Genomic DNA, 10,758 nt, shown 5'->3' with positions numbered 1-10,758 from the left:
TTCAAGTGAGAGCTGCAAGCACCACGCTGCCACTGCATCATTCCTGGCTGCTCCCAAAATGAGGGAGCCACACATTCAAACCTTCTATCAGAGGTGGATTTGGCCTCGATAATCTTTTCCTACCTAAATGACTCCGTGATTCTGTGAACTAAATAAACACGGGCATCTCTTCCCCACAGCCCTGCGCTCGGCCCAGCTGGGGGCTGCTCTCCTTTCTGTGCTCCGTGCTGCTTCCCTGCTCTGCCTTTCTTGCTGTCCCATTTGTAATTTCCACAGCAGGGTAATTCCCAAAGTCACCTGTCTGGCTGACCGCCTTGGGCTCCTGTATCTGTGACTCTATACAAGATGTTATGCAGAGATGAGCAGTCCCCCTTGCCAGGACACGGTATTTATAGCACGGCACTAGCAGGTAACCTGTGTGGAGTCACCAGAGCCCCTCTCTCCTGATCTCTGGAGTACTTGGCAGTGTTTGCACATTCTTGGGAAAGGAGAAATTGGGAGCCACAGAAGGCAACCCCAGGGCCTGGTGCCAGGCAAGGCCTGTCCTTACTGCAACCACACGCTGCCCAGAAAACACAGCCCAGGCTCGTGTAACATTTCCTCGGCGTGAGGCACGGCCACAGGGCAGCAGCTCGGGTTACCCGTCCTTCGGAGGACATTCCGGAGAATCCTGGCTGCATTTCAGGCATCTGAAAGACTTCCAGGGAAAGCCACTTTCCTGGAGAAAAACCACAGGTCTGAGAGGCAGGTGGCCCCGCACGGTGGGGCCGATCACGGTGCTCTCGGCTGAGCCACCTGCAGATGGAGGGCGGGGTGCGGGATCGGAGCAGCGGGGGCTGGCGAGGATGCGGGGATGGAGCAGGCGGGGGTGGCACAGGGAGTGCGGACGGGGCTGTGGCAGCTCTGCCCCGGCCCGGGGCGCTCGGGCTTTGGTGCGGGAAGGTGCGGGGTGGAGCGGAGCGCCCCAGGGTGGCTCCGGGGGTGGTGCGGATCGTTCCGAGGGGCGGTGCGGGGCTGTGCAGGGCGCGGCGGGGTGTACCGAGGGGGGCTGCGGGGTGTACCGAGGGGTGCGGCTGTCCCTCCCGGGGCGGTGCGGGGCGTTCGGAGGGGCGGTGCGGGGTGTTGGGAGGGAGGTGCGGAGGGCGGTGCGGTCTCTCGGGGGGCGGTGCTGTCCCTCCCGGGGCGGTGCGGGGTGTTGGGAGGGAGGTGTGGTCTCTCGGGGGGCGGTGCGGGGTGTTCGGAGGGGCGGTGCGGTCTCTCGGGGCGCGGTGCGGTCCCTCCCCGGGCGGTGCGGGGTGTTGGGAGGGAGGTGCGGGGTGTTGGGAGGGAGGTGCGGAGGGAGGTGCGGTGTCTCGGGGGGCGGTGCGGTCCCTCCCCGGGCGGTGCTGTCGCTGCCGGGGCGCGGCTCCGGCGCTGCTCGGCCATGCGGACGGGCTGAGCGGCGCTGCCGCCGCCTGTCCCGGGCAAGGATGGCTTCCAATTTCAACGACATCGTGAAGCAGGGCTACGTGCGCATCCGGAGCCGGCGGCTGGGGGTGAGTGCCCGGGGGCGCTTGCCCCGGGGCTGGGCATTTTGCTCTTTTATTTATTTTTTTTTCCCCTACTGCTCCTTTGTCTCTTTTTGCAAACTGAGCTCGGTGGGTGCATCCGCAGGGGAGCCAGGAAACAAAAAGATGGGGAGAGAGGAGTGAAGGCGCCTAAATATATAGTATGTATAGGTGTGTATGTATATATTTATTTTCTCCTCTCTCTCCCGCTGGGAGCCGGGGATGCTGCGCTGCCTCCACCTCCCGGCGCTGCCCTTCGCTCCGAGCGCAGCTCCGGGAGGGACCGGGGCTGGCGGTGGCCGTGCCCCGGGACTGGGGGTCCCGAGAGCTCCGGGCAGGGCTGAGCTGAGCGCTCTGGAGCCGCTCAGGTGCTGCGGTTCCTGCTGCCAGTTGGGGTTTAAGGTCTTGCCTGGGACGAGTGAGGGTTTGCGGTGTCTTCAGGGCTTTTAGCGTCGCTTGAGTTGCGCGAAATGAAAATTCGCCAAGCCCGCTTTGGCTGCTGGTGTAATTTTAAAGTTGTTTTCAGGTTGTTTTGCTGCCACGGCGTGTTCCCGGTTCCGGCTGTAGGTGCTGGATGTGCCGGGAGTGGCAGGGCAGTTCCCCGCAGTACCTGGGCTGGAATGAGCTCTGAAATTCCTGGGCTGTTCCCCCAGTCCAGGGGCTGCTGCTCCCCTGAGCCGTCCGGGGATGGGACTGGAGAGCTCCATGTCCCTTAGTGAGCCTGGCTCAGGGGGATGCACCTGGAGGGACGCTTTGCATGTATAAAACCTTATCATTTGTGTATCTCCCTCTCAGGACAGGAAAGAAACTGATTTATTGTCTTTATTCCAAACTGATGGGTTGGCAATTCAGAATTTGTTCGTTTTGGTGAAGTGTCTGTGGTCCTCTGAAAGCTTTTGCTGCCTCACTACAGTTACAGCTCCCATCTCTTGCTGTATCCATGGGCAATGACTTCTCCACAGTTTTGGTAACTTCCATCTCTCCGGCTGTTTTGGAAACAGGAAAGCATTTAAAAGTCTTCCATCAGGCTGGATTTCTCATCCCTGCGCTTGCAGGCACAGGTCATCCTGTAATACTGTGTGATTCTGTGACAGATTGAGGTAATGTCATTCGGAGAGGACCTGTAGTAAATTTGGCACAACTGGTGTGTCATGATTCAGTTTCATTACTGAATATATATCAGTGTTCAGTTTGCTCCAGCATAAAGGATGAGTAAGATTAGACTGTGATACATTTTTCCGTACTGTAACAGTGAAACTCAATGAACATGTGAATCAGGCTTATCTAACTCTGGAATAGTTGTAAATGCTGTCAGTGCTGGTGCCTTTCCTTTATAAAGGCTTTCCAGACCTCTCTGAGAGTGCTGGTGGTGAGGAAATGTTGGATGCCCTCTTAGGAGATGAGCCTGTGACAGCTGAGTGCAAAAATAGAGAAATGGAGAATGACACCAAGTCCATGGAAATGGAACAAATGTGAAATGTTTCCTTTGAAAGGACAGTTTGGATTTTGTTCCAGTTCCAAAGGTTTGTATCGTTATCAGTGGCTGGAAAGTACAGAAGGGGTGATGAAAAGTGCTTTTGTGAAGCAGTCCAAGCCGAGTCCCAGAGAGGTGCCATGGCTGAGGATAAGCCCTGAGCTGCCCTCAGCTCTGATTTTCCTGTCCTGACAGCATTCCCGAGCTTGAGAGGGACCTTGGGAGGTACTGGGGTCTGGCTGCTGCTGCTTTGGATTTGGTGCTGGAGAGGTGACCTGGGCAAACCCTGCTCCATTTGTTGGGAATAACCAGCCTGACCAGCAGCAAAGCTTTTCTCTCCTGGTGGTTTCCAGCTTGGAATGTTGGCCCAGGACTCGAGAGCAGATGTGGCTGCAGCTTCTTCCTGTAGCATTTTCTGTAAGCTGCTTACAGCCCAGCACCCTGACTGAGAGCAGAAATGGGTAACTATGATCAGTCTGAGTTCTTTAAAGGCTGGACTGGAGTGTGTCCCTGCTCCTTGGTGCACCTTCCTCCTGGCTGCAGGTGTGATGTGACACCTGGAGCTGGCTGAGCTCCTGGCTTGAGCAAGAGCTTGAATTCAATCTCACTGTGTGGCTGATGTGGGCTTGGCTCCTTCAGAGGCTGAAGGATTTATGCCAACAGGTTGTTTTCTGGTGGCTGTGCTGGGGAGGGCTGTGGGACACCCAGGAGCTGCAGGTAGGAAGGGAAAAAATACTTTAGATTATAAAATAGTAACTTTCAGACAACTTTCCCATGCTGTGAAAACATCAGGAAAGATGAGCCTACTCCAGCCCCGTGTAGGATTCCTGTTTAATTGAGAGGGATCTCAGCACTCCCTGTGTGACAGGATGTGAGTGGGAGTCACTGAAATACATTCCTGTATTCTGGTGGCACAGCTGTAATCTGAGCATTGTCTCTCCAGGCTGAATGCAGCTCCTGGCTTTGACTCTGTAACGCTGTGGTAATTCCATCTCTAAGGGAACTGGGAGCAGAGCTTGGAGCCACAAATTACCTCAAGAAATGACTTTCCTGAGTAACTGGGGTGCAGGTGCTACATTTGGAATGAAAGGGGTGCAGAGAAGCAGCTTGCTCAAATCCAAACCTCTTTTAAAAGGAACGTGACAATTCTGGAAGGCCCTACTTTGTAATTCCAAAATTGAATTTAGGCTAATTGGTTTTGCACCTGAACTCTTTCTGCGCACTTGAAACGTGGAAGTTTAATTGAGTATTATTTAATAGAATAGTTTCCATAGCAACATTTGTATCACATGTGTCTTCTGCAGAGCCAAATATATTCAGGAGAAAGCTCACTCTTCCCGATTCTTTCCATCCTTATAGGGAGAAAAATAATTCCCTCAGCCAATGGTGTCGGTCTGTTGTGTCATTAGCAGTGACACACAGGAGGCTGTGTGCTCGAAAACTGCTGACAGGGCACAAGCACAACCTTCCAGAGTTCTTTAAACCAGGAAAAAACCAGCTTTGCTTTGGGAGGAGGGATTCTGTCAGAGACCACCAGGACCTGTGTTTTGGGAAGGAGGACACCCGGTGCTTTGCAGTCACCTCTCAGCTGATTCAAGGCTTTATTTCTGTATGTGAAGCTTTATGGCCTCTCTCTGTCTGGAAAGGCTTTTTTGTGCTCAGGATTTTCAAATCACACCTCGTTCTGTGGTACAGGTGTGTCCTTTCTGAGGGGGAGCGCATCAGGGAGATGTTTCCCAAATGGAAAAGCCTGTTCCTGTCTTTCTGTTTTTGGGGTGGGTGGATGTGAACACACCTGAGCTTTGGCTTTAGGTTGGGCTGGCTCAGCTGAGTGCTCAAATACCAACTGAAAATCAAAACAGGAGCCAAGCTTTGAAACAGAGGGGTTTGTAGCACTGGTGAGCCTGAAGAGCTGTACAAGGGAAAAGGCACCTGAGGCTTTGTGGAGGGGAGGGAGGCTCTGCCAGTACTTGACTGACTGGAAAACATCAGCTTCCAGAAACGTTCTCACTGGTTTGCTTGGAAAAGAGGTGTTCCCTTCTTCCCAGCACAGGGTTTGGCTGTGCTGGCTTCCATTGCACGCTGCTGCTTTCCAGGTGGGATAGAACACCTTCCTGAGACAGCTTGGGATAAAACATGACTGTGCTTTGTGCCAGGCTTTGTCTGCTCTGATCACACCTGGCTGCTGTGCAAGTGTTTCCATTGTATTCCCATTTTTCGGAAGCATCACTTTTAAACTCACGTGAGCTTCGTTCTGTGTGCTGTGGTGCGGCACAAGGTGGCTCAAAGCTCTGTGTGTGCATTGTTACTGAACAATCTTCCAGGAGAAATTCCAGGATGGACAGCAAATTTTAAACTTTTGTGGCTTAAAAGTGGTTGTGGGGCCATCTACAGCCATTTGTGCTCGGGTGTGCTCTTCCCTTGAGTCACAAGCTCCTCAAAGCTGCATCTGTCATGTCAATAACTCTTAAAATGTCTTTATTCCAGAAGACTTTTAATGTGAGAGTCTGTGCCATGATCCAGTATAAACCCGGGTTGAAGCAAGGAATGCATTGTGGATAAAAAATAAAAGGCGCGGTTGTTTGCACACTTATTTATTTCATTAGAAACAGAACAAATGCAGCAGTTGTGCTGCTTTCTACTTCAGCCAGCTTTCGAACTGAAACTATTTCTGCTCCCTGCCTATTTTCAACATGTTAATTCAGGTTGTCTTCATTTCATGGTGGAGATGCAAGACTAAGACAACTTTGGCTCTCACAGATGGAGCAGCAGCCTTCCCAAGCCTTACAGGTTATACAAGCAGGATAGGAGATGCTGAAATAACTTGAATATTAAAATTCAGGTGAGCCTGTGTTCTGGAAGAAGACAAAATGTTTCCTTTTATAAAAAAGAGGGTTATTAAAATAAGAAAAGTAGAGGACAACAGATGCTGCCGAATCAATATACACAGATTGCTGCTGTTGCAGCAAAGAAACACTTAAACAGTCCTGGCAATCTGTTGTTTGTTAGAAAAGCCTTCGGAAGTATTGAGCTGTGTAAAACAAATCCCACCACTCACTGGACACACGGGATGTTTACAGCTCAAGACAATAATCCAAGCCCTGACTGATGGGTGGAGCTCTCAGAGGTGGGCATCACGAGCAGGCAGCCTGATTTATTTTCTGGCTGCCTCGATTTTATGAGGGTGTATCCTGCGGGTGCGGCTCTGGGAGGCTGCCCCACGAGCTTGCATTACTATCAAGGCATTGCAGGCTGTTAAAAACCCTCATTTGGGAGGATCCACTGACTTATGGAGCCGTGCGAACAGCCAAGTGTCTGTTCCTAAAAATGCAGAGACTCCTTGGTCTGTCTGCCAGGGAATAAAGCTCGTGGAGGGGAACTGAGGGGCAGAGTGGAATTCTTTTTAGCTGGGAAGGAAGTGCTGCTGCCAGGTTTTTGTCTCAGGAGGTCCCTTCCACCTTGAGGTCTGTTTAACAACACTTCTAATTAAATCCCCAGCCTGCCCTGGGGGCTCTCTGCAGCCCCCTCTGAGTTATGCAGGGAATGATCAGCCTCAGCTGGCTGCTGCAGAGGGCCCTCCATGGAAATCGGGGCTGGCTCCAGAAGGATCTGAGCACCCAAGGTGAGGTTAGCGGGGTTTCAGTGCAGTTCTGGTGTTTGTCCCTGGTGGGTTCCTGAGGACAGATCAGCCCTCCTCCTGCAGGGAGGGGTTCAGTCGTGGCTTGTCCAGCCTCTGGAACACTCCTGCAGCCCTGCCTGGGGAGAAGTCAGTCCTCTGATGGGGTCAGATTTGTGCAGGGGAGTCTTCAATTATGGCTTTGACCACCTTTGCTGAGGATGGAGAAACTTGTGCCCCTCCATGTGGCAGCAGGGCTGTTTGAAGGGCCAAAGGTGAGCTCAGCCCAGAGCCCTTTCCTTCCAGCTGCTGCCTTTGCAGGGCCCTTTCCAGGCTGTGCTGGGTGCATGGGACAGGGATTGAGCCTGTCCTGCTCAGGATTGCCCTGGGCACTCCAGGGGAGCATCCCTTTGTGTGGTGTTCTGGACGTGGTTTAACACTGATCTGAGCCAGTTTAGCCAGATTCAGTGAAATCCCACTCACTGTGAGGTTTGGGAAGGCAAAATTAACGGTGGCTGTGTCTCCTGTGGAAGATGTGACTGCTGGAACTACAGCAGTGGAATTGTTCCCTCTTTAGCATGACCCTCGTTGAGGACAGAAATTGGATCTGTGTGGGTCAGGTTTCTGTGCTGGATGGGCCTGACTGGCCCAAAACCTCTTAATCACATCAGGGGGAAAGAATGTGGTGTCAGGGGTGTCCTCCAGCACAGAATTAGGGCACTCCTGGCCAGCCCCTGGCAGGGATTTGTAGTAATTCAGTCTTCAGCTGGTGACAGGAGGGAGCTGGGACTGCCACAACTCTGCAGCCAGTTGTTTGTTCCTGGGAAATGCTGAAGTGCTCAAATATTTCTGGATTGATTAAAAAACTCAGTGAAAAAAAATAATTCTTAGGTTTCTGGACTGCCTGCTTCTCATTTTGATCAGTGATTTATTGACATTAAACTTTCACCTAAAATGAGGAGGATGGGACGCTTTCCTGTGTTTGAGTGTTGGGTGAGGAGTTCCCTGTTGGACACTGGCCACATGCAGGACTGCACTGGGAAGATCCAGCAATTTTGTCCTGTAGGTTGTTCCTCAGGAGGCAGAGCATCAGTGCTGACTGCACACCCTCATTTTAGATGGGAAAACTTCTGCCTCCTGCTTAGAAATTCAGAGAAACTTTGGCATAAAGCTCAGGACTTGTCCACTTCAGGAGACACATTTGATTGTGGAAAGCTGCAGAGAAATTCAAGCTCTCAGGGTCTGCTGTGCTTGATTTTAATTAAACTGAGTCCTGTGGCAGCTTCATTGAGGAGATCAGTGTTGAACATTGCCAGTGACATGTACTTTGACAAGTTCTGCGTCGCTCTGTTTCTGTGAAACCCTGTGGGAGGAGAGGTAGAGTGGGGAAGAGACAATCTGCAGGACTAGAACCATATGGTGGAAGAGATTTGGTGCTTGAGTACATGTGCCAGAGAGTTAATGTGGGGATTTTAGAGCATGAGCTGTGAAAACGGGAAAGAAGGATGATGTAAGGCTGGGGGAAGGAGAAGGAAGAGTTGCCTGTATCTACATTTGAAGCAGCTTTATTAATAAAACTCTGCTCACCTATGCAGATCCTTTCAGTCTGGAAGTTGGAGACAAGGAAAAACTGAGCAGATTTCTCAGGCACCGACTTCAACCTGTGAGATATTAAGCCCACTGGAAATTCAGAGTTTCAGCAAGCTGCGAGATAAGGTGTTAGAATATATTCACAGATATTAAGGTTTCTTACTGCTCAGAAGTTGTCAGCGGCAGCGGGGATGGGATCCAGAACATTCCTTGGGAAGTTGGAGCTTTCTCCTTGGGCTGGTGAGGGGAGGGATCCCAGAAAATGCCAGTCAAGCCTCGTGCAGCTCCAGCTGGGTACTGGGGCTGAAGCAAGACCCCTGTGGGTTCCCTGTGGCACAAAGTTAATGGGATGAGAGCCCAGTGTCTTTATGGGGTCAGCTCTGGGATTGGGGTTGGAGAAAGGTTTGTCATTTGGGTGCTGTCACCTTGTGTCACCCCTTTTTTTGGGGGAGCAGGGTGCTCAGCCCGGCTCTGGGTGAGGTAAAAGGAAGTTTTGCAGCTCCCATGGTGGAATTACGTTTTGTTTCTTTTAGTATTTGACTTGTGGGAACAGCTTGGAGAAATAAGGGTCTTAATTTGTTCCCAAAGAACCCCACCAAAATCCAAAAAGGACAAACCTCAGAACTATTCCTGTTTTTCTCCCCAGAAATTATACAGATCATGATTTGGAGTATGATTTCCTGGTTTGATACTGGCCCATTTTAGGAGGAGGAATGGCTTTTCTTGTGCTTTCCAGCCTGTTTTCTGATAAATTACCTTCTGTGTTCTTCTTTGGAAGATGGGCTCAGTTTGTGAAGTAAAACAATCAATTCCAAATTTTTTCCTGAACTGAATTAACGAGTGAACAAGCGGCTCTTACCCATTTGCTATCTTATTCTAAGGATGTTTTATTGTAACAAGTTTAATGCAAATCTGACCACATCACCCTTTTCCCTTTATCCCAAGTACTTCCCTGACCTGCTGGTTGCAGATCTTGGCTCTCTCCTTTTCCCTATTTGCTTTTCCTTCGGTAGAAAAATCAGTGATTTCTGGAGGTGTCAGCACCAGCCCTGCAAGGATGTGTCAGGGATGATTGTAAAGGCAGTGGAAGAGAAAGGAAACCCAATTATAAACAGGTGAGATTTACTCTTTGGTGATTCTGATGTCTTTTCATTGTCAGTTCCCTTCCCAGTGTGGAGGAAATTCTCCTGCTGCTGTGCATGGGCATTGCCCTGGGGTGAGATCAGGGATAAATAACATTTTGCAGTGGCTGTGGAAACACTTGAAAGAAAGTAACAGATGCAAGGGCTGCTCCTGAGACTGACATCTTAATTTGAGACTGACATCTTAATTTGGTGTTTGTGTAGCTTTAGGAATGCCGTGGAAGATGATGGACTGTTCCATTATCTTTTTGTCTGACTTCATCAAGTGCTGTCAAATACCAGCGAGAGTTCAAGCTGTTGAAATGATTATTGGTGGGTTTTTTTTGCTTTACTGATAACAATGTCACTTGTTTCAATTCAGAAGATCAACAGGGTAAAATGAGTGGTGTTTCTCCCCAGTAATGTCAATGGAGGAGGTTAAATTGTCCCTTCACTTGCCAAGGAGTGTTTGTCTGGTGAATTATCAATGAATGCCCTGTGTTTGGCAACGGGAAATTTCCTGTGAATGTCTCCAGGAGGGTGAGGGGGGATGTTTGGTGATGTTCCGAATTGACTCGTCCTGTGGAGGGGAAGACTCCTGGCACGGTGCTGTGGTAAAATACAAGTGGCTCTTCCCTGTTAAATGGAGAAGTGCAAATTAAGACTGTTCTGCTAAACTTCTATAGACATTTTTAATGCAGCTTTCTCGAGGTTGGATCTACCTAAATGTGAATGAACTCCTGAACTCTGTCTTTAATTAGTGCTACACAGCTGGGATGTGAGAAATTCACACGAGCTGGGTTTGTCCATTTGAACTAATGTGGAGATCAGCCTGGAAAAGTGCAGGGGAGCTGCAGGAGCTGGTGGAAAAGGGAATTCTACCAGGGAAATATGGGCTCTGGAATCCTCATTTTATTCAGTGTTTCTTTAAGTCAATATTAGTCCATTCCTCCAACTCGAAGGAAAAAAAAAACCCAAATAAACAGGAGCTGCCTGTCCCTCCTTGTGCCTCTGGGGGCTGAGCAGAGGGGCAGGATCACTCCAGATGTGCTGGGGAGAGGGGCAGGATCCTTCCCTGAGCAGGCACTGAAGTGTTTGGGAAGGGAAATCCATTCTGAGTGCCAGGAATTTTCCCTGGAGCAGCTTTGAAGGCAGGCCCAGCCCGTTCAGCAGTTCGGGAAAACTCCTTCCCTTGTTTTCTGCAGCTCTCAGGTGCTCCTTCCCCCGATTTCATGGGCTGCAAATCCCTCACTCCTCCCAAAACGCTGCGTTTGGTGAAGTCCAGCCTGCAGTGACTCGCTGGGAGCACGATTTGCTCTTTCATTTTAATCTTTCACTTTGATTTTAAAGCTGCTCCCCAGCAGCCCGGGGAGTGACCTGTGGCTGCAGGGCTCTGATGCCAGGAGCGAA

The 10,758-nt window shown here is 50.5% G+C and overlaps 1 protein-coding gene across 2 annotated transcripts in view; it reads left to right on the top strand.

Moving 5' to 3' along the window:
- Positions 1-1,360: 1,360 nt before the first annotated feature.
- DOK5 (docking protein 5) overlaps positions 1,361-10,758 on the top strand; it is a 32,249-nt gene continuing 22,851 nt past the window's right edge. The window contains exon 1 of one of the 2 annotated variants that reach the window (XM_048322009.1): positions 1,361-1,535. In XM_048322009.1, the coding sequence (XP_048177966.1) occupies positions 1,470-1,535 (66 nt within the window). In that variant the 5' untranslated portion in view covers positions 1,361-1,469. The remainder of the gene's footprint in view (positions 1,536-10,758) is intronic. The other variant, XM_048322010.1, reaches the window with a different exon arrangement.

The sequence above is a fragment of the Corvus hawaiiensis genome, chromosome 17 (genome assembly GCF_020740725.1).
Source record: "Corvus hawaiiensis isolate bCorHaw1 chromosome 17, bCorHaw1.pri.cur, whole genome shotgun sequence".
Lineage (NCBI taxonomy): Eukaryota > Metazoa > Chordata > Aves > Passeriformes > Corvidae > Corvus > Corvus hawaiiensis.
The sequence above is the reverse complement of the archived record's forward strand: the minus strand, read 5'-3'. Positions and strand labels throughout refer to the sequence as shown.